Consider the following 19,650-nt stretch of genomic DNA (forward strand, 5'->3'; position numbering starts at 1 on the left):
GTCACCACCGAGTCCTCCTTCTCGTCCACCCTCTTCACCTCTTCTCCCTTCCAGTCATTCACCATCTTCATCCTCGAAGTCTCTGAGACGCCTTTCGTCAAACACCTTCATTGCAACAACTCGGCCTTCCCGCTCACCATCAAAACCTTATATCTGGACTTCCTGATCGACGACCCAGAATGCGATTTGTTCAGATCCAACGGCGGGGATGTTGTCGTTGTTGGGTTTGTGTTGTTTTTCCCAAATTACTCCACCTTTTTGGGGAAGCCAGGGTTTTACATAGAAGACCTGTGTTGTGAGGGAGTGCTATAGGAGGGAGGGGCTGGGGGAAGATGCTGCTCTCAGCGGTGGTGAAGCAGGCGGTGAAGATGGGGTACGGCAGAGTGGATGAGCGGCGCTTCTCAGGTTTGAGTGAGAAAGGAGAGTTGCAGATAAAAAAAATATTTGACTCTGTTGTCAAATTTGACAGTAAGGGGAGTGCTATTTTATGTCATGCCACATCAAGTTTGACTTTTTAGTTGGAAAGCATTGCAACCATCTTTTTTTTTTTTTTATACTGTTATTACTGATTTGGACATTTTAACATTTCATTTGAAGATGCGCTAAGTTATTCATTAATTAATAATTAGTAGGGCTTAAAAGATGATTAAATGCATGCATAATCTGCTTTACGTCACATCTGATGAACCAAGTATGAGTCACAATAAGAGAGAGTATTTATGTGCCCGTACAGCCGTTTGTTCCAAAATTAATAAGAAAATATAAAAAGAAGTTGTTATTAGTATTTTTGTTGGGAATTGTTATTAGCTCTTTTGTAGGTCACGAATGAATAAATCTACAACGTTTTTAATTTTTATTTTGGGTTTAGAAAGGAATTTTTATTTTGAGTATTAGAAAGGAAAGACTCGTGATGTTAGCAAATAGAGATAAATGCTATTAATCGCTTAAGAAGGTCGTGAGTCGTGACAATTGACGGGAGCAAAAGAAAACTCCCACTTCTCTTTAAGAAAAATGGAATTTTCAGATCTTTTTAGGGGCGCAAAGGGAAGCATGACCTTGCTAACATTGGCTCTTAGGCTCTTGTCGACGGGGTTCAAACTCTCGAGTAACGATTTCTCATTTCTTGTGCTACAAGGCTACCGGGGTTTTAACTCTCGAAAAATAATGCATGTGCAATAATTTCCGACATTTGCAAAATTATCAATTCTAACCACCATGAATAACGTGAATCATTTATTAGATTCAATGAAATTATGTACAGAAACCTTGCATGAGCAATGAAGGTTTCATACACAGCTACAAGAAATTGAATATATATGTATTTTTTCGCTTGTTAGTTTATCAATTTTTTTCCTTTTTTCTCTTTCGAAGAAAGAAAAGGCGGAGGAAGAGGAAGACGAAGAAAATAAACCCTAGAGTCCAACATTTGGATTGCCTGAGCCTGCTGCCACAACTCCCATCCCACCTGCACCATGTGGAGCATCAACCAACTTGGCTTGGTCACTTGAATCTCCCAAATGAACCCCGTCACCGCCCAACTCACGTACGAGATCATCAATCTTCCGGAACTGATATGGCCATCTCGCATTGTATAGAAATTGGCGAAGGTCAAACCGATTATCCTCGGGTGAATAACTCTGCATGAAGTTGAAATAAAATGAGATATTCCATTTGATGCTTCAGAACACGGATAACATTTCAGACTGAACTTTGTTTATTAAAGTTGTCATGTTTATACCTCAGCGTGATAGGAAGGTGTTAATACGGTCATTTTGTGTCGATTGATAGAGTAGTACTTGAAAAAGTGCTTCACTTTCTCAGCCACTTCTCCTGGAGTCAATTTTGCACCCCATCTGTAGCAGAGATTCTGCAACAAGGAAATCGTATTATAAGATGAACGTCCTTAGAGAACTGCAAAAGATTTCACTACTTTACAGAATTGACAATGCAACAGGTAAACGTGTCCTCTGAGAATTCCATGTAAGAAAAATACTATTTGACGACGGAAATGGGAACAGACCAGCCCATACTACTTAAGCGGTTTTCCATAAAGCATTAGACTAACCTTGAACATGGACATGGGACCACAGCGGAAAATTTTGCGCATCCTTCCATAGACGGAGAGTTCCTCATACGTCATTCCCATGTCTACTTCATCCAGCTGTTATACACAGAACAAGTTATTAAATTCACCTATCTCGTATGGATAGGACAGGTGCCAGGACTTGGGAGCAGAAAACATTTTCCGCAGGCACTCCCCCCTATTACATCTAACATGTTTCCAGGAACAAATTTTACAGTTGAGGAAAAATTACTGATAATGCAATTGGATAGGTAAAGACGAGCTACTACCTGACTATAATTGGAACGTATAGGCTCCAGTTCAGCAGTGGGTGGAGCTGCTTCAATATCTGCCAGTGAAGCATAACTAAGATGCGTGGCAGCCCATCGCAAAAATGCCCGAAGATCCTGCTTACTAATGCTTCCAATAGGATTTATATCAGCTGCGCTGCAGTCATACTGTGCAGGAAAAAGAAGAGTACTCAGATATAAACAAGAGTACTCAGATATAAACCAGTAGGCAGATCAAGTTTATTAAGATACGACAAACTGCCCACAAGTAACAGAATTTATTAGCATACACCACAAGAAAAAATTATACAATACCTTGGTGAGATAACCACGCAATGCTTCATCTACATTGGAGCTACCCAAAACAAGATAAAACCCAGGTTTGTTATGAACCCAAGGTAGTAGTGATGCAAACATAAAAGCCAGCACCATCCTTATTCTAGCTTGAATGTTTTGCAAACCTAAGTTCTCACTGTTAGATCCACCATCTACCTATCAAAATAAAACGAGGTTGAGGATTCAATTTAAAGCACAATTATTTACAGTTTTAATGCAATTATGATCAAATCCCAATTACCATTATATAGACATTCAAACATGACAAATGGAGTAATTTGATGCCAGACAGTTTTTACCTTGTATTTTGGTCGTTTTCCTGTTACTGTTTGAAACAACGACAGAAGTGCGGAAACAACACCATCTATGGGAACGTCAAGATGCCATGAGCCAATTTCATCTGCTAAAACTTTTGCCCGTGACTTTGTTTCTTCAGAGCTGCAAGGAACAAACTACATTAGTATCATTTACGAGCGCATACCTGCACGATGTTGGGATATTTAGAAATCTGCTGCAAGTCTACAACGGAAATTCACTAATTTGTAAATAATTGGTTCTCAGGCGTTACTAAAAGCCAAAGAAGGAAAAAATTATGATGCCTTCCCCATTTTATTGTATTTCATTTTCATATTAAATGATGACATTCAATGTTCAATAGAAACCACAAAACATTAAATGTTAATCTTGTTGTAGCATCCAAGAGAAGATTTTAATGCTCCTACCTGAAAAACAGTTAATGCACTGGAATTTGCAACATAAGGAAATCAGACGCACACAGAATAGTGCATGGCTCACACAAGGAAATAGTATATGTGTAAACTGAACCCACCTGTTTTCAGATCCCATAAAAACAGTATAAAATATGCGTTTTGCGAATTCTTTGCTGTCAGTAGGATACAGTCCATTCTTGTATTGTCCAATCCGTATCGCGTCAGCTTTGACTTGTTCATCCCCATTTGCAATTTCTGCATATATGCATCAGAAATGAATGACACACATTCAGAGGACAATATTTTCCCGGTAGGATAAGAGAGATGTCGTTTCTGCCTCTGCACCCTCACTACTAGTATAAGTTCAAAGGAGAGACTACCTGATACCTCTGTTCATCCTAACTTAAGATACTGGTTTTATGAGTAAGTTGTGAGCTAAGACTACTCAAGTTTAATTGAAAATATTATGGTTCAAAATATGGCATATGTATTTCTACGACAATAGTATTTGAAAGGCAAAGGATCAATGCATGTAATGTTTATCATACGCCTGTAAAAAATGGTTACAGACCCCATCTACCCATCCAGTAAGTAGTCCTTCTACATTAAATGCAGTGCATAGCCCAAAAGTCAATGGCAACAAAAAATGAAATTATTGTACACAAATTTAAGATTGAAAAACTAACCTTTTACTACAAGCTGGCACATGCAACCAACTATAGCAGCTACTGCGGAGCTATCAGCTCCACCAGAAAGAGGAAGCAGAAACCCAGAAGCTCCACTTCTTCTTAAATAGTCCCATAGCCAGCAACCAGGACCAAATGCTATTTCCTCCTCAGGAGAGTGATACTTAATCTGCAAATCATAAGTTATATTCAATTGTATTAATAAAAACCATGTTTACTAAGTACTGTCAAAACAACACAGCTTATCCACATAACTAAATTTTCAGGTGAATTTAAAATTTAAACGGAAGTCTTCCAAAGAAATCATGATAAATTTTTGTTATAGGGTCAGAAATACACATAGATGCGAACTATAAATATTTTTAGGCAAATTCGTGATAAACCAACACTGAGAAACCAAAGGATTTTCTACAACGTTTCAATAAATCACTACCCTTTTGACAAAATAAATAAATCACTACCCCAACTACTTGAGTTGGTCAGTGCTAGAACTGGAACTCACCTTCAGAGGACTAGAAAGGCACATTTTCAGATTAAAAGACTGACAAAGGTTGTATCGTGCCTCCACGAAAGGAACCCTGGTTTTGCAGCTCGCTTGCTCTTGGAAGCTACTTATCGATCCTCTAAGACTAGCAACCTGCCATTAAGGAAAAAGAAAAGTAAGATATAGTCATTGTAGGAAATTCCAGGAATCTGTGTTAGTAGAAGAAATCCAAATTCAACAAAATGAGCAACCATGTATGCGTTATTTGGTAGAATAAAGACACTGGAATTTAATGTAGCTTTTAAGTGGAACATTCAGATACAAAGACGCTCCTGCACATACAATCTGTGAAAAGAATAACATACCGCTTCTAAATCAATTTGGGCAATCACAACCTCAACATCCTTCAAAGAAAATTGTGAGCCTTGAGCAACTACATCTCCATTTACGACGACACTAGCACATCCATCTGCCAAAAATTAACCATAGTTCAACAACCAGACAAGATTCATTTACAACTTTTTTCCTTGAGCATACAGGGCTGATGCATATATTTACTAAGCAAAATGCATAGCCGGACTGAAGAAAAACATCCATCAATTAATGTATTCTCACGTACCATAGTAAAGGCGACCACCATCACACCCCTGGTGATTGCTGTACATGTACACTCCTCCACGAGTGTGAGTAGCGCCTATAAAAGCACGAAGACGAATATCAAGCTTTCTAAGTTGGTGATGACTCCCACTTGCATTCATAAAAACTTCAACCCCATTCAATGCAAGCTCGGCATGAGGAGGACTAGGAGTAAAAAGTTCTTCACAAATTTCAGCAGCAACAGCTCTAATAAGGGAACAATGCTTAAGATTTAGAATTTCCACAAATCAGGTTTTGACTGGAAGAGAATACTATACTGCAATAAGATTACAACTCCTACAACACTAAGGCTGGCCTTGGAGCCATCTGAATTGAAGCACATTTTAGATAAAGTGATAGGATCAACCAACAACTTCTTCTTGCACAAGGCACACCTTACAATGTGTTATGAATTTGCGAATTGTGATGACATTAATACCACAACACGGGCAACTGGTTAATAATCATGAATTGTGTAGTTTACTCAGTATGTCTTATGAAATATCATTAAGGCGATTTTCAAGGGAGTTGCGGCGCTCATTCTTTATATCTAGCAGTTACAAAACTGACGTGGAGGGAAATTTCTAATAATTTATCTCGCCTAACCAATCCTAAGTTTCATTAGATTTGCTACAAAAGCAACATATTATACACAAAGTCGTAATACAACTGACCAACTGACAATAAAGCAAGTAATATTGGTACTTACGTGTCTAGAAACTGTATGTACCCAAAACCGAAAGGCACGGATTCCTGCGACAAAGTCTCAGAAATTTCATTTGGCAACTGAAAGTCCACAAGTTGGTCTCTTTGTTTCCACGCCGTAAACCAACGAAGTTCCCTGTAATTACCATCATTCGCAAGCCACATTTTCGGGCGTATCATGATAATCTTTCTGTTCATACAAATTATCTGACAGTTGTAACGCTCCGACCCTTTGATCACAGGCATCCCAAAGCTGCACAATATGCCATCAGTCCAATCCCCAACTAACAGCTCTTTCAAGCATTCCCATCTGCAAACAAAAAAAAAAAAAACAGACACATTTCTTGATCACCACCAAATATTACCATTAACAATAACTTAAAGTTAAAACCTCCACCGTAAATTTATCTTTTAACAAACTTTTACCACTTAATTCATCCACAAATAAGAACAAATTAAAATTCTGTCTTTCTATCACTTAAAACTTAATTCTTACGCAAAATGCGAAACCCAATTACCAATTTGGTTAATTAACCAAAATAGGGGCTAATCTTATTCTAATTTCACTTTTTTCTTCAAAAACAAAGATTTAACAGATGATTTGAAACGTATGGAGTGAGAACTTACGCATGATTAACAGTGTCAAGCTCGAGGAAATGGTCTTCGCAGCCATAGCCAGTGATCTCAAGCTCCGGACCGAGACGAATCACGGCGCCGGCCTCCTTAGCCTGAGCTATCGACTCCTTGATGTTCTTCATATTGCAGTCGTAATCCATAGCCCATTGGTTCAAATTACAGGTTGCGACCTTCAGCAGCCTCATCTCGAACACCTTCAACTCTCCGCGAATTGAATTCTATGGTTTTCTGAATCGATTCGTTGGATGAGAGAATCAGAGAAAGCTTGGATATAAAAGCTTCGGCCGACGTGAGCAATGGTGTAGTGAACCGGGTCAACCCGGTCTAGTTATTCCGGTTTTGACACGTTTGAAATTTCGGGGTTCCAAGCTCATGTGGAACCGTGAATCGCACGCCTGTCAAAATTCAAATCGGAAGGAGCCGAGATTTTTCTACGTAGATACATAAACTCATATTCTGAATATATTGAAAAAACTGAAAACTTCTAGGAAAAGAGGGCAACACGGAATAGATTGATGTGTAAGTTACATACGATTGTATTTTTTTTTTTAATAAACGATATTATCTATTCTAATGGTTAGGAGAGTGGGTTAAGTCTCGTAATGAGTTAATAATAATGTGGTTTTAATTCGCTTTTGGCAAAAATAGAGTCTAAGATCTCTTACTTACAAGTGAAAATGAATACCATTAGAATGTATTTACATGTGCAATAAAAAAAAAAAAAATTAAGACCTCATTTTGAAATTCACCTCAAACTCGAAAAATCGAATCTAAGATCTTTTATTTACAAGTGAAAATGAATATCACTAGAATGTATTTACATGTGCACTAAAAAAAAAAAAATTAAAACCTCATTTTGAAATTCACCTCAAACTCAAAAAATTAAGCCCTAATTATTTTACAAGTTGATATTCTTTATTCTATTATAAGATATTCGGAGGTAGAACGAACATGGTTTGAAGGTTTGAAGAACCACTTGATGTAATTTGTGACATTCTTTTTTAGGATAGAACTCATAATTTAATTTTGGTACGAGACATTCTTTTTCCTTTCGTCCAGCTTGAAATTTTTGACAAAGTTTTTATCGATGCCCATCTAATTGCACCCATCGTACTTTTCCTCAAAAACACTGAGAATTTCCCATACTCCACAATACTGTATAAAATCCATGGTCATAGCTATAAGTATTTTCATTTTGACATAATTCTAACAGAGTTAATGAAAATGATTATAACTACACTTTTTAATGAGTTAGGAACCAATGGCCATGGAAGTTTAGTTGAATAACCATTACTCCAATTGAATTAAAATTAAGGACCATTGCTACAATTTTTTATATATACTAATATGAAAAATAGGGATGAACAATGCCCAACGTTCCCAACCGGGCCAATCCAATCTAGCCCGATTGTTAGCCCTCCGGCCCCGGCCCAAATATATTGGGCCGAACCAAAACCCCGCCAATTTTACATGCCTCTTATCGGCCAGGACGCCGTCGTACCAAGCACCCTCCTTTCTCCTCTCTGCAAAGATAGTAAGGGCTAGCCGAGCTTCTCTATCGGTTTCCTTGAATCTCCCAAAACCCTTGCGCAGTGAACCAAACGGATATTTCGTTCTTCTGGATTCGGATTCGGAGCAATGACTGTGGCGAGCTCAGTGGTCCACGAAGTGTTGGGCCGGCGGGCCGAGGACGTCGACGAGCCCATAATCGAGTACATCGTCAACGTCCTCGCCGACGAGGACTTCGATTTCGGCGAAGACGGTGAAGGCGCCTTCGAAGCTCTCGGCGAGCTCCTTGTCGGCGCCGGCTGCGTTAGCGACTTCGCTGAGTGTCGCTCGGTGAGATTTTTATTTTCCTTTAATTTCATTTGGTCTGTTTGGCTGCTCAGAAAATGTTGGAAAGTGGAAAGGAAAGTAAAACTGGTAGCTGTAAAACGTTTATTTTGAATCACGTTGATCATAAACGACTTGGGTTTTTCTGAATTGTTGGGTTTATGTTGTTTGCTAAGTGAAAAGATTTCTGATTAGGCTGCCTGTAGAAATTAACAATGCTAGTTTGTTGATTTCGGAATACGTGGTTTCGCAAGCTTGATTTTTGTATTATTCTTGGAATTTGTGGAGGTTTGATGTAGGTTTGTACTATGATATTCGACAAGTTTGCGTTTTTTCATTTAATTTGATTTGGTCCATTTGGCCAGTCAGAAAATGCTGTATTGGAAAGTTTTTAGAACTGGTTTTCGTATGAGTAGATTACTGGATTATTTGCTCCGCTAAACTCTAAAGCATTTGTTTGAATAGGCATTTTGTTCTTAGCTAAGTGAAAAATTATGAAATATTGGTTCTTGGAAACATGGTTTTGCAATCTTGAGTTTTGTATTGTTCTTGACATTTGTGGGTTGATGTAGGTTTGTAGTACAATAACAGAGAAGTTCGGGAAACATGGGTTGGTTAAAGCAAAACCGACTGTGCGGAGCCTATCAGCACCTGTAAGAATGGATGATGGGATGAATGAGAAGGTAGCTCCAAAGAAGAAGGTTGAGTTGATTGATGGCCCTGTGTTAACTGAACGTGACCGAGCTAAGATAGAAAGGAAAAAGAGGAAGGATGATCGCCAAAGAGAGGTAATGTTTCTACGTGAGATATGATTTTGTCAATGAAATTGGTAGAATTTTAGTATGTGAGTTGTATTATTATATCCTAATGTTTAGTGTGATTATGTTTTTTCTTTTTTTTTTCTTTCTTTTTTGTGTGTGATATTGAGGAGCAAGATTATTGGTCCATGTTGAGTTTATGTGCTTAGATTGAGGTCATATGCGAGCTAGGTTGTTGTTGGTGCTGAGGATTTAAATATTTGAAAGATTGGTTTAGTTTTTTCTAATTTTTATATTTTCTCCTTTTCAATGTACAGCAACAATATCAAATACATTTAGCAGAAATGGAAGCAGTCAGGGCTGGAATGCCTGTTGTAAGTGTAAATCATGAAAGTGCTGGTGGCCCAAATGTCAGGGATATCCGTCTGGAAAACTTCAATGTTTCTGTGGGTGGCCGTGATCTTATTGTGGATGGTTCAGTAACACTTTCTTATGGAAGGCATTATGGTGAGTGTATTTTCCAGTGTATTATGATCCTCTTGCCTTTGTTTCCAAGTTGAGAGGGCCATCTGTAGTTGTAATATAACTTTTCAGTAGGCATTTGACATTATTGATCTTTTCACGATTCATGAAGGCCTTGTGGGAAGAAATGGTACGGGGAAAACAACTTTTCTTAGGCACTTGGCTATGCATGCCATTGATGGCATTCCTAGGAACTTCCAAATATTGCATGTGGAGCAAGAAGTGGTGGGTGATGATACAACAGCCTTGCAGTGTGTTCTTAACACTGATGTCGAAAGAACTAAGCTTATGGAAGAAGAAGCTAGTCTTCTTGCTCAACAGGTTGAATGCACGTTGTTCTTAATTAGAAGGGAGCTGCTGATGTTGAAAAATTTAGCTTTTCTGTTTATTTTTTATTTTTGTCACCGAAAAAAATTTCTGAATGAATTAGAAGTTTATATTGCTCTTTCACTATGCTTAATAAATTATTTTAACCTGAAGAGGGCACTGGAATTTGAGGACTCAACAGAAAAGGGCAACGGGGAAGTTGAGAAAGATGCCATTGGGCGGAGACTTCAGGAGATATACAAAAGGCTTGAGTTCATTGATGCTGATTCAGCAGAGTCACGGGCAGCTTCCATTCTTGCGGTCAGTTCTCCATTTGTTGCTGCATAAGTCTCGTACAATTATCTGCTTGGCTTAAGCCTGGTCTATGAAATTTATGATGCTTAGGGCTCTGATTCAACTCTCCAAAAACTAGAATAAATAGCGACGAAAAGAAGTGAGGAAAGAAGTTATAAATGCCATCTTGTTCGAGGTTGAATTTCTTTGCTGTTATACTAATAATGATATATCACCAAGCCATCAATACTAAGTAACAAATGAAACAGAAAATTCTGCCTGCTGGTGGTGAACCGTGCCATTTAGGTACATTTGGATGGAGAAATACTTATCATCTTGTTCTTTATCTCAGTTGCCATCCTACTGACAAGGAATTTTACAGGGTCTTAGTTTCTCTCCAGAGATGCAGCGAAAACCAACTAAAGCATTTTCAGGAGGATGGCGAATGCGAATAGCTCTTGCTCGTGCCCTGTTTATAGAGCCTGATTTGTTACTGCTTGATGAACCCACGGTCTATTGTTCATACTCTTTAGTCTGTTCATTTTTTCAGCCAATTTTGTGCATGGTTTTTTTTTTCCCACCCTCATGTGTATTTCCTTTTCTATTTTCAGAACCATCTTGATCTTCATGCTGTCCTCTGGCTGGAGGCTTACCTGGTGAAGTGGCCAAAAACATGCATAGTTGTTTCTCATGCTAGAGAATTCTTGAACACGGTAATTTATGTGATTTATTTTCTTATTTGTTCATGTCAACTGCATTATTAATTAGTGTGGTTTCTATAGCACATTAGAATATGCTTTATACGTCATTCCCTGTTTTCTTTTTTGGCAGGTAGTCACTGATATCCTACATCTTCATGGGCAAAAGTTGACTGCTTACAAAGGGGACTATGATACATATGAGAGGACACGAATAGAACTAGTGAAGAACCAACAGAAAGCTTTTGAGGCCAATGAGCGTTCAAGAGCACATATGCAGGTTTTTCATCATACAATAATGACAAATTGATGCTATTATTTATGCATTTTCTTATTTTCGTGATATCTACAGCAGTTCAACTTAGCTTTGGAAAAGATATTTAGGGTAGTTAGCCTCTGTTTACTTCAACCAGTGCGGCAGTCTGTTTAAAACATATGGACGGATGTCCAATTACTCTCTTATTTTGTCTTCCTGTTCCCCTCTTTTTGACATATGTTCTGCATTTTAGTAACTTACACTTGACATTCAATTTTTTTTACTTTGATCTACAGACTTTTATTGATAAGTTCCGCTACAATGCCAAGAGGGCCGCACTTGTTCAGTCAAGAATTAAGGTGATTTTATAGTATTCTTGCATGCTTACCTTTATGAATCCCGCTTTCATGGCCATTAACAATTTTTATTTAGAAAAATTCTTCATGTTTAAATTGGATTGCTGTATTGATCTTATTGTGTTAGAAATAACTGATCTTCCCTCTTTTTACTTTTGTTTAGGCTTTGGACCGGTTGGGACATGTGGATGAGATTGTAAATGACCCTGAGTACGCACTAATTTGTCTTCGTGGCTTATATGGATAATAGCATGTAAAAACAATATTTCTAGTTCTCTTTCCCCCTTTATGTAATGCCTCTGGCCTTTTCATTTGCAGCTATAAGTTTGAGTTCCCAACTCCAGACGACAGACCTGGTCCTCCTATAATAAGTTTCAGGTTTGTCAGCTCATACAGTGCAATTTCACCCCCTTTCTTGGGTTCAGCGACACCCATGAGATCCTTTGCTTGTTTTACTTTTTACTTTCAGGTTTATGCTGTTTTCATCTCTTAGATCAATTGCTTATTGTATTTTTCTGGTGATATGTGTTTGCAGTGATGCATCATTTGGTTATCCTGGCGGACCCGTTTTGTTTAGGAATTTAAATTTTGGAATTGACCTTGACAGCCGCATTGCAAGTAAGGAGGCTAAGTTAATCTTGTCTATTTGAAAATTGATATATTGCTTGATAGCTTGCATATTAATATATTATGTGTTCTGTTGTTGAGAGTATCTTCATATTTTGTGTTTCTAGTGGAAATATGACAATTCATTCAATAATTTAATTTTGAGGCCTCATTTTCTTGGGAAATATGGATTCTTCTTTTTTGGATGAATAAGTTGGAATTAATGTGTTGCTATACTTATTGTGCTTGTCATGATTCTTATGCAGTGGTTGGGCCAAATGGTATTGGTAAATCAACAATACTCAAACTAATTGCAGGGGAGCTACAACCAATCTCTGGGACAGTTTTCCGTTCGGCTAAGGTATCTTGCATGTTTCTTGGGATTACTTTTACTGGGTTACAATTTTGAATTGATCATACGAATTTCAGATTTCAACTAACATGCACAGGGCTGTCCACTAAGTTATTTTAGTTATAGATAGTACTGTTTATTTAAGCAAATATGGTATTCTGCTACTTAATTTCATTATGTGCCTTGTGTACTAAGAACACAAGGTAACTACTCTTGACCATTGCATCTCTTTCACTGTTTACAGGTACGGATTGCTGTGTTCAGTCAGCACCACGTTGATGGGCTAGATTTATCTTCTAATCCCTTATTGTATATGATGCGCTGCTTCCCAGTGAGTTCTTGATGATACCATTTTCCTTCTCTTTCTATGTGTATGGAAAAACTTTTCATGTTTCTAGAGGTGGTATACTGAGTTCTCTTTTCTAGGATCCTGCTAGTGAACCCCTCTGAATCCTTTTCCATATCCAGAATAGGATAATTTTGCTTTAAATCTAGAATATAATCAGTGGACCTGATCTATTTTATCTGCAACCTAAAAGGAATATTTCGCCGCTTTCCCTCTCAAATTCTATATCATTGAACAAGACTTGGAATTGATACCTGTTAATCATTTGCCAATGGGGACAAGTTTCCATTCAATATCGTAACTTCACTACTCGCACAAATTTAGTTTTGGGTTGGGGTAGGTCTCTTTGGATCAATCCTTCGTGGTGCTTTTGTCTCATTAGAGCGAACAATCTTGTTAATCAGATTTAGCATGCTTTTACTATTTTTTTGTTAAAATTAATCATGTGAAGTAATGAAGAATCCTTTTTGCAGGGAGTACCTGAACAAAAGCTCCGATCTCACTTGGGTTCTTTAGGTGTCTCTGGAAATCTTGCACTTCAGCCTATGTACACGTTGTCTGGTATTCTCTATTCCATACTGTGAATTTGTTTAAAGAGATTAATTGATTTCTAGAACTATTAGTTTACTTGAACCTCTTTAAGATTGGCATGGTTTGCCAAGTTGAAAGACTGGCCGGGACACTTACACTAATTTTGTAGACTACTGAGATATTTACTGTTCATTCTTTAGCATCCTATGCTAGCTGTGAGTTTTACTGAAAGAGTCAATTCCAGTGTTGCTCTATGAGTTTTAACATTATTCTCGAAATACTTGAATGGGGTATATTAGGTGGTCAGAAGAGCAGAGTTGCGTTTGCCAAGATAACTTTCAAGAAACCGCACATAATATTGCTTGATGAGCCCTCCAATCATCTGGTAAGTCATAATTCTCCTTCTCATGATTCTACTGCTCGAAAGAAGTAACAATATTTTGGATTACGAATTGCTTGCATAAAATGAACCGAAGAACACTGCCTTGCCTGATTGCGTGTTTGTTCACATTGCAATGGCTGTTGACATGTAGGACTTGGATGCTGTGGAGGCACTAATACAAGGTCTTGTGCTCTTCCAAGGAGGCATTCTCATGGTATTTCATTTCTAGTATCTTCACAATTTCTATTTGCAACGAGAGCTTGTATACGAGAATTATTTGATGTACTAGTATGACTCATAAGCGTGTTTTTTTTCTTACAGGTTAGTCACGACGAGCATCTGATCTCTGGAAGTGTGGACGAGCTATGGGTGGTATCAGAAGGTAGGATACAACCATTCGATGGCAGTTTTGAGGACTACAAGAAGATACTGCAGTCGTCGTAGAGAAAAGTTATCAGCATTTCATCCATCTCATGGCCGATGACTACAGGACTGCCGGAAGAACACGCAATCTGGAGCGTGTCTTAAGATAGCATATACGTGTTATAGTTTTGTTTCCTCCTTAAATCGAATGGTTGAGCAATGTAATCTGATTGATATGCCCTTACTAGCCTGTTCTTTTATAATTTGAAAATAATCTTTTTATTACGATTTTACGTCGTTGTATTTTATGGTTTACAAGTTAATGAACAAAAATGAAGAGTACCTATTGTAATGTGCAACAAGATTCATATGTGCTATAATTAACTCGAGTTACATTGTCTCTTTTACAGGATAAAATTACTTTAATTTACAAAAAGCGGGACATGAACTTAAGTGCAACGAAATGGGCTGATAGCCCACTAACCAATTGGGATAACGCAGGCATGCAAATGACATAGAAGTTTTAGCCCATAGAATTGATATTAGAACAAAAAAGTCCTCATAAAATAAACACTTGGCCATTGAAAAGTTGGTTTATAAAATAAACAAAAAATAAATGCGCATCCAGGGAATCGAACCCTGGTCAGTACCGTGGGAGGGTACTATGATACCACTACACCAGATGCGCTTGTTATAATAGTTGGGTACAACTTTGATGGTTTAACTCGAGATGGAGAGAAAAGAAAGAAGAGTGTCCCTTATGGCGTGTGTACTAATCGATAATGGAAAGTGAAAAAAAGAAATTGTACTCATTCAAAAGGGAATGTGTTTATTAACATTTTAAGATTCAAGATACAAATGAGATCCACACAAAATCGAGAATTAGACTCTAAAATTTTCATATTAGGCCTTTCACAGTAAGATATAAACAGTGAGTGATATCAATATATTGAGCTCATATTGGAATACACTTCTAAAATAGGCTAGAATATTTGAGTGTGATACCAGTATATTGAACTCATGAGATTAATATATTAAATCCAACCCGGTCTCTTTCTCCTCCTTAATCCGACCAATTTCCACCGGAAGATCTTTGACTTCGGCAACATCCATAACCCATGCTCCTTGCTTGGTCGTTGCCGATTTGTAATGTGTCATTATTGCATTCATTTGACAATAATTAATAGGGAGTTTTAACGAAAAATCCACGGTACTGTTCACTTTAACGAAAAACTACATTTTTACACTAAAAAGTCAATTCTGGTACTATTCATTTTACCTTTTATTTTGTCTTTATCATTAAAACTCAAAATTTTTAAACAATTTTCATTAGTTTTCCTTAATTAATAACTACTCGTTCACCCATACGTGAACGACTGTTTCTTACCTCAATTTCAGATCATATTGGGCCTTGCACTCTCTATAGCCCAATTCAAATTAAAACCGCGTCCCAACTATATATATAAATCCAAAATCACGTCATCAAACCTGGCATCCCAATTTTGAGAAAAAGGTGAAAAGTAAAACGATGGAAAACGTGAACGGTATCATATTCCGGGAGACGCTTGACCAGGTGGCGAGCTGGCTCAGCGTCACCGTGTCCACCGCCTTCTTCTCCTCCCTCGAGCGCTTCTCGTGCGTCAACCTCTCCACCACCGACTCCGACTACGAAGACGACGACGAGGCCAAGGACCGCCCTCTCACCCTCACCAATCACAACAACGAACCTCCAAACGACGTCGCTAATCTCCCCGTCTGATCTATCCCCCCCCTCTCTCTCTCTCTGCGGTATTATCTTCGTTTGTATTTTAATTAGGGTTTATCGAAAACAGCTTGTGGTTCTGAATTTCATGCGTGTGTGTCAATGTGTAATGGATGGGGAATGTATGAGCTACATAATACGGATTGCAGTAGAACATATTGAAATCGTTGATTAATAAATTTGTTTCTCTAATTCATACTTTGTTTCATAGGCATTGCAATTTTGTTGGTTGAATCATGCATGAACTTGTAGGAACTGACGATTGAATCTCTGGAATTAGGTAGGAATTTGCAAATTAGGGATTTTTCTGGCCTTAATCGTTAATTATTCAGATTCGACGTTTTTATCGAGTTGAGTTGATTTGCATCATTGGATTGGAAGGGCATATAATGGTGGTTTCACTAATTCATGAAACAAACAAATGTATGGATAGATGGACATAATATCTTCAAGTTGATTTACAAATATTGTTTTAGTTCTTTGATTTACAATTATGCATTCAGGGAATTATGTTCAGGTTGAAGGGTTGTATCCTCATTAGATTACACATCAAGAGCGGTATGCTTAGTAAACTATACATTCAAGGTAGTGTGGAGAATATATCATACTGGCGTAATGGGACGCGGTCCCTGATCGAGAAAAGCAAGCAACGAAGCAGAAGGATGCGGAATATGAAGGGGCTGGGGATGGAGCCGATAACCAATCTATAAGATGCTATAGTTGGATACGTTCAGAGTGGTGAACAGATCATTTCAAAGTTGATCACTTGTTCGATATGAACAGTGACGTGTTGTTATTTATCATTGATTGTGCTTGTAACTGGGCCTGTAGGTGGCACGGTCTAGCATCCCACATTCTAAAATCCTAGTGCTATTAACAACAATGCTGCAAATACACAAGAAGATACATTTCTAATCAACTACTGCAAACACTAGAACAAAAGTAGTAGTAAAAATGGATGGTGAAACTTCACCGTTTCACCGCCATTATTAGTCTGCATGTTCCCTCCAACACAGTAGCATCAACACACACCTTTTGATAATGTACAACCTTGCTTTCTTCTCCTTCAACGTTCTCTTTGATGCCTGAACTTTGGTTTTCTTTTCCTGGTAAGTAGACTTCTCCATGATCTTGACTCCTCTCACTCCTCTCCTGGATTTTCACCTTATTCTATATAACCACTTTGTGCCTTGTTCACCCAGGTTATAAAGAAAGGGGAAAAGGAGATGAATCTTTTACATTGTGTGAGTTACTATTGGCTGACATCAGTTTCATTTGGAAAGTCAGTAAATTATGTCTTGGGGTGGTAAAGAAGGCCCTGAGAGAGTAACCGGTCAACCAGGTGGTGCTGCTTTTCTGTTCCGGAAGGCTGCCTCTGCTTCCGCCTGGTCCAATATCCAGATTTCCAGGTTGGTTGTCTGCTAAACCTTCCCTTATTTTTACCGCTCTCTCTGCCTCCAGGATTTATTGCTTGATGAAAAGGACCATGGACCACAAGACCCCTTTTTAGAAAGTTTTTGGAAGGGGGTTTTGGTTCATGAATTTGTTTATTTTTAGGACTGCTAGATAATTGGATTTCTTATGTGTCCTTATGGCAACTTTCAGTCTCATAAGTCAGAGATTGTACGCCCTTTTGACCGGCCGTAGATCCTTTCAAAGTTGAACACAACTTTTTCAATCAGGGTGGGGGGCTAGATTGTGGTCATGATTCCATTCAATGCTTTTTATCCTGAGAGATGTAAGATTCTGTACAAAATCGTCCAACATAGAAAATGGTCCAACATAAATTTCTCTTCTTTCTTTTTGATGCAATGAATCGGCTGTAAAGGTGCGGTTATAGTGAGACCCAACTCGGTAGAGGTCACCCTTTTCATGGAGAGCAACTTACATGGATTGGGATGTCTCGTGGCATTGAACCTATTACAGGTAAGTCCTCTTTTCATGGGTTTGGAAAACTATTTACCCTTAGTAAACCGCTTGGTCAGTTTGGTTTCAATATTTTAAAAGTAAAAAAACCAACCTAAGCGGTCCTGAACCGGTTGAGAACTCCGTGAATCGGTGATGAATTGGTTTGAAATATTCCAGCGAGCGGTCCATATTTTCGGTGAACTGGATGTGTAGGTGGTGAGGGAGGATTAGTGCTTGTTTGGATGTGCTTTTAAAATGATTGAAAGCACTTTTGGTGAAAATGTTTTTGGAACCAATCCTTAGTAAAAATGCAAGTAAATTTTGAAAAAACATTTAAAGTGCTTCCTGGAAAAAACACATAACTAGTGCTTCTTGAAGAAAGCATTTTAAGTGCTTTTGGAACCAAAAAATATTTTCTCTAAAAGTGTTTTCAGTCATTTTAAAAGCACATTCAAACAAATCCTAAGATAATAGGCAGGTGAGGGATATTATTGGGCTCAAATGAATGGGCCGATATTGGGTTTCAAATGGGTCCACTAAAATTGTTGAGATACAAAAAGTAGTAACACGAAGCCTAAACAAAACCCTCATCACTGCGTATAATTACATTCATACCCCCAGGCGAGCACCCCAGCACCTCTGCCTTTTTATTCTTCTCCGCAGACCATATAGAAAGAGTCCCTAGTTATTGTTTTTTAGTTAATAATTATTATTTATTTTATTTTTTGGAATTGCATTTTTGAGTGGATTATTTGGGTGAGCTCCCTCCGATGATGAATTTGTTGCTCGTTAATATAAAAATATCGTTCCAATTTCTGAAGCTGTAAGAATCGCAGCTTCCTTCCGTGTGGAACTGAAGGGATATCTGAGGGAGGAGCTTAACCAAAATACTCAAATACCCACCCGACCCACCCCACCCCACCCCACCCCACCCCTCCCACCCCACCCCACCCCACCCCTCCCTCCTTTCGTTTTCTTTCCCCCCTTATTTTTGTCTCCTTTTTACTTTTTATTTTTTTCCCTTGTTCTTTTTCTCGCTTTTATTATTCCCCTTAAAAATAAATTAACCTGAAAATTGGACGACGCGTCGTTTGTTTGGAAAATCCTCAATAGTAAACAATGTTTATCTTCTCTCTTTTGGGGATTTTGGAGGTCGCAATTGTCATCACTCGACAAATGGAAGATGGGAAAAATCAAAGTAAAAAGGGCGGACGGGTGGTGGTTCGGCCTAAATCCTGATGGTCAGCCATATCTCGTTCCTTGTAAATATTGTGTTTTCAATCTCATTTATAAATTCATAATCGGAACCATTTAATTTCTTAATCTTCAATTCAAAATGATCGTTATGATAAAAATATTTAAATTGACGGAACACAGTAGTGCCCAAATGGTGTTCGGTGAACTGTTACATTAAACCCCATATAAAAAAAAAAAGTATTGCACTTTTACATTAAACCACATATAATTCTGGAATTCACCATTGCTGTACGAGTGACGAAAATCATAAGTTTATTTTATTTTTTTTATCAAAATAGCCCTTGGGAAGAAATTGATTTCATTTTAGAAGAAATCAGCGTTTAAAATATTGATATAGGTGAAAATATCTGAACTTAAAGACATTCCGCTTCATAAATAAAAAAATGAAAAGGAATAATATCATAGAGTATCGATATCAACCGATTTATTGATTGAAATGACTAAGACTAACCCTTTATATATATATATATATATATATGTTTGTAGGAAAGAAATGGTCCAACATGAGAGATAAGTTGCTTTCAGGTTGAATCCCTCAAAACGAAAAATTACCATCCTTTAACTTTAATATACCA

At 37.9% G+C, this 19,650-nt stretch overlaps 3 protein-coding genes and 1 non-coding gene across 4 annotated transcripts; 2 read left to right on the forward strand and 2 right to left on the reverse strand.

Annotated features, from left to right (window-relative positions):
• Positions 1 to 1,216: 1,216 nt before the first annotated feature.
• LOC137710775 (glutamine-dependent NAD(+) synthetase-like) lies at positions 1,217 to 6,998 on the reverse strand. The gene is made up of 13 exons (XM_068449898.1): positions 6,537 to 6,998; positions 5,914 to 6,219; positions 5,188 to 5,411; positions 4,934 to 5,037; positions 4,587 to 4,721; positions 4,085 to 4,253; positions 3,518 to 3,653; positions 2,988 to 3,126; positions 2,668 to 2,844; positions 2,353 to 2,520; positions 2,066 to 2,161; positions 1,739 to 1,867; positions 1,217 to 1,637 (listed from the first exon to the last, which is right to left on the reverse strand). Exons 1-13 carry the CDS (start codon positions 6,728 to 6,730, stop codon positions 1,413 to 1,415), a joined length of 2,202 nt encoding a protein of 733 aa, XP_068305999.1. The 5' UTR covers positions 6,731 to 6,998; the 3' UTR covers positions 1,217 to 1,412.
• A 1,042-nt stretch (positions 6,999 to 8,040) lies between these two features.
• LOC137710370 (ABC transporter F family member 3-like) lies at positions 8,041 to 14,490 on the forward strand. The gene is made up of 18 exons (XM_068449326.1): positions 8,041 to 8,384; positions 8,951 to 9,166; positions 9,454 to 9,643; positions 9,771 to 9,979; positions 10,139 to 10,285; positions 10,641 to 10,769; positions 10,870 to 10,971; positions 11,090 to 11,236; positions 11,509 to 11,571; positions 11,732 to 11,778; positions 11,887 to 11,946; positions 12,104 to 12,186; positions 12,441 to 12,535; positions 12,771 to 12,857; positions 13,346 to 13,433; positions 13,703 to 13,788; positions 13,937 to 13,999; positions 14,107 to 14,490. The coding sequence occupies exons 1-18, from the start codon at positions 8,184 to 8,186 to the stop codon at positions 14,227 to 14,229; spliced, it is 2,136 nt and encodes a 711-aa protein (XP_068305427.1). The 5' UTR covers positions 8,041 to 8,183; the 3' UTR covers positions 14,230 to 14,490.
• A 275-nt stretch (positions 14,491 to 14,765) lies between these two features.
• Positions 14,766 to 14,836, reverse strand: TRNAG-CCC (transfer RNA glycine (anticodon CCC)). The gene has a single exon. It is a non-coding gene; the product is annotated as a tRNA-Gly (tRNA).
• An 806-nt stretch (positions 14,837 to 15,642) lies between these two features.
• On the forward strand, positions 15,643 to 16,102 carry LOC137710865 (uncharacterized). The gene has a single exon (XM_068450018.1). The coding sequence runs from the start codon at positions 15,677 to 15,679 to the stop codon at positions 15,905 to 15,907; it is 231 nt and encodes a 76-aa protein (XP_068306119.1). The 5' UTR covers positions 15,643 to 15,676; the 3' UTR covers positions 15,908 to 16,102.
• Positions 16,103 to 19,650: the final 3,548 nt, after the last annotated feature.

Source organism: Pyrus communis, chromosome 12, assembly GCF_963583255.1.
Source record: "Pyrus communis chromosome 12, drPyrComm1.1, whole genome shotgun sequence".
Taxonomy (NCBI): domain Eukaryota; kingdom Viridiplantae; phylum Streptophyta; class Magnoliopsida; order Rosales; family Rosaceae; genus Pyrus; species Pyrus communis.

Coding starts and splice junctions, on each gene's coding strand:
- LOC137710775 (XM_068449898.1), bottom strand. CDS start 6,730: ATGAGGCTGCTGAAGGTCGCAACCTGTAATTTGAACCAATGGGCTATG. Junction 6,220..6,536: donor CTTGACACTGTTAATCATGC/GTAAGTTCTCAC, acceptor TTTTGTTTGCAG/ATGGGAATGCTTGAAAGAGC. Junction 2,162..2,352: donor TACGTTCCAATTATAGTCAG/GTAGTAGCTCGT, acceptor TGTGTATAACAG/CTGGATGAAGTAGACATGGG.
- LOC137710370 (XM_068449326.1), top strand. CDS start 8,184: ATGACTGTGGCGAGCTCAGTGGTCCACGAAGTGTTGGGCCGGCGGGCC. Junction 11,572..11,731: donor TTGTTCAGTCAAGAATTAAG/GTGATTTTATAG, acceptor ACTTTTGTTTAG/GCTTTGGACCGGTTGGGACA. Junction 11,779..11,886: donor GAGATTGTAAATGACCCTGA/GTACGCACTAAT, acceptor TTTCATTTGCAG/CTATAAGTTTGAGTTCCCAA.
- LOC137710865 (XM_068450018.1), top strand. CDS start 15,677: ATGGAAAACGTGAACGGTATCATATTCCGGGAGACGCTTGACCAGGTG.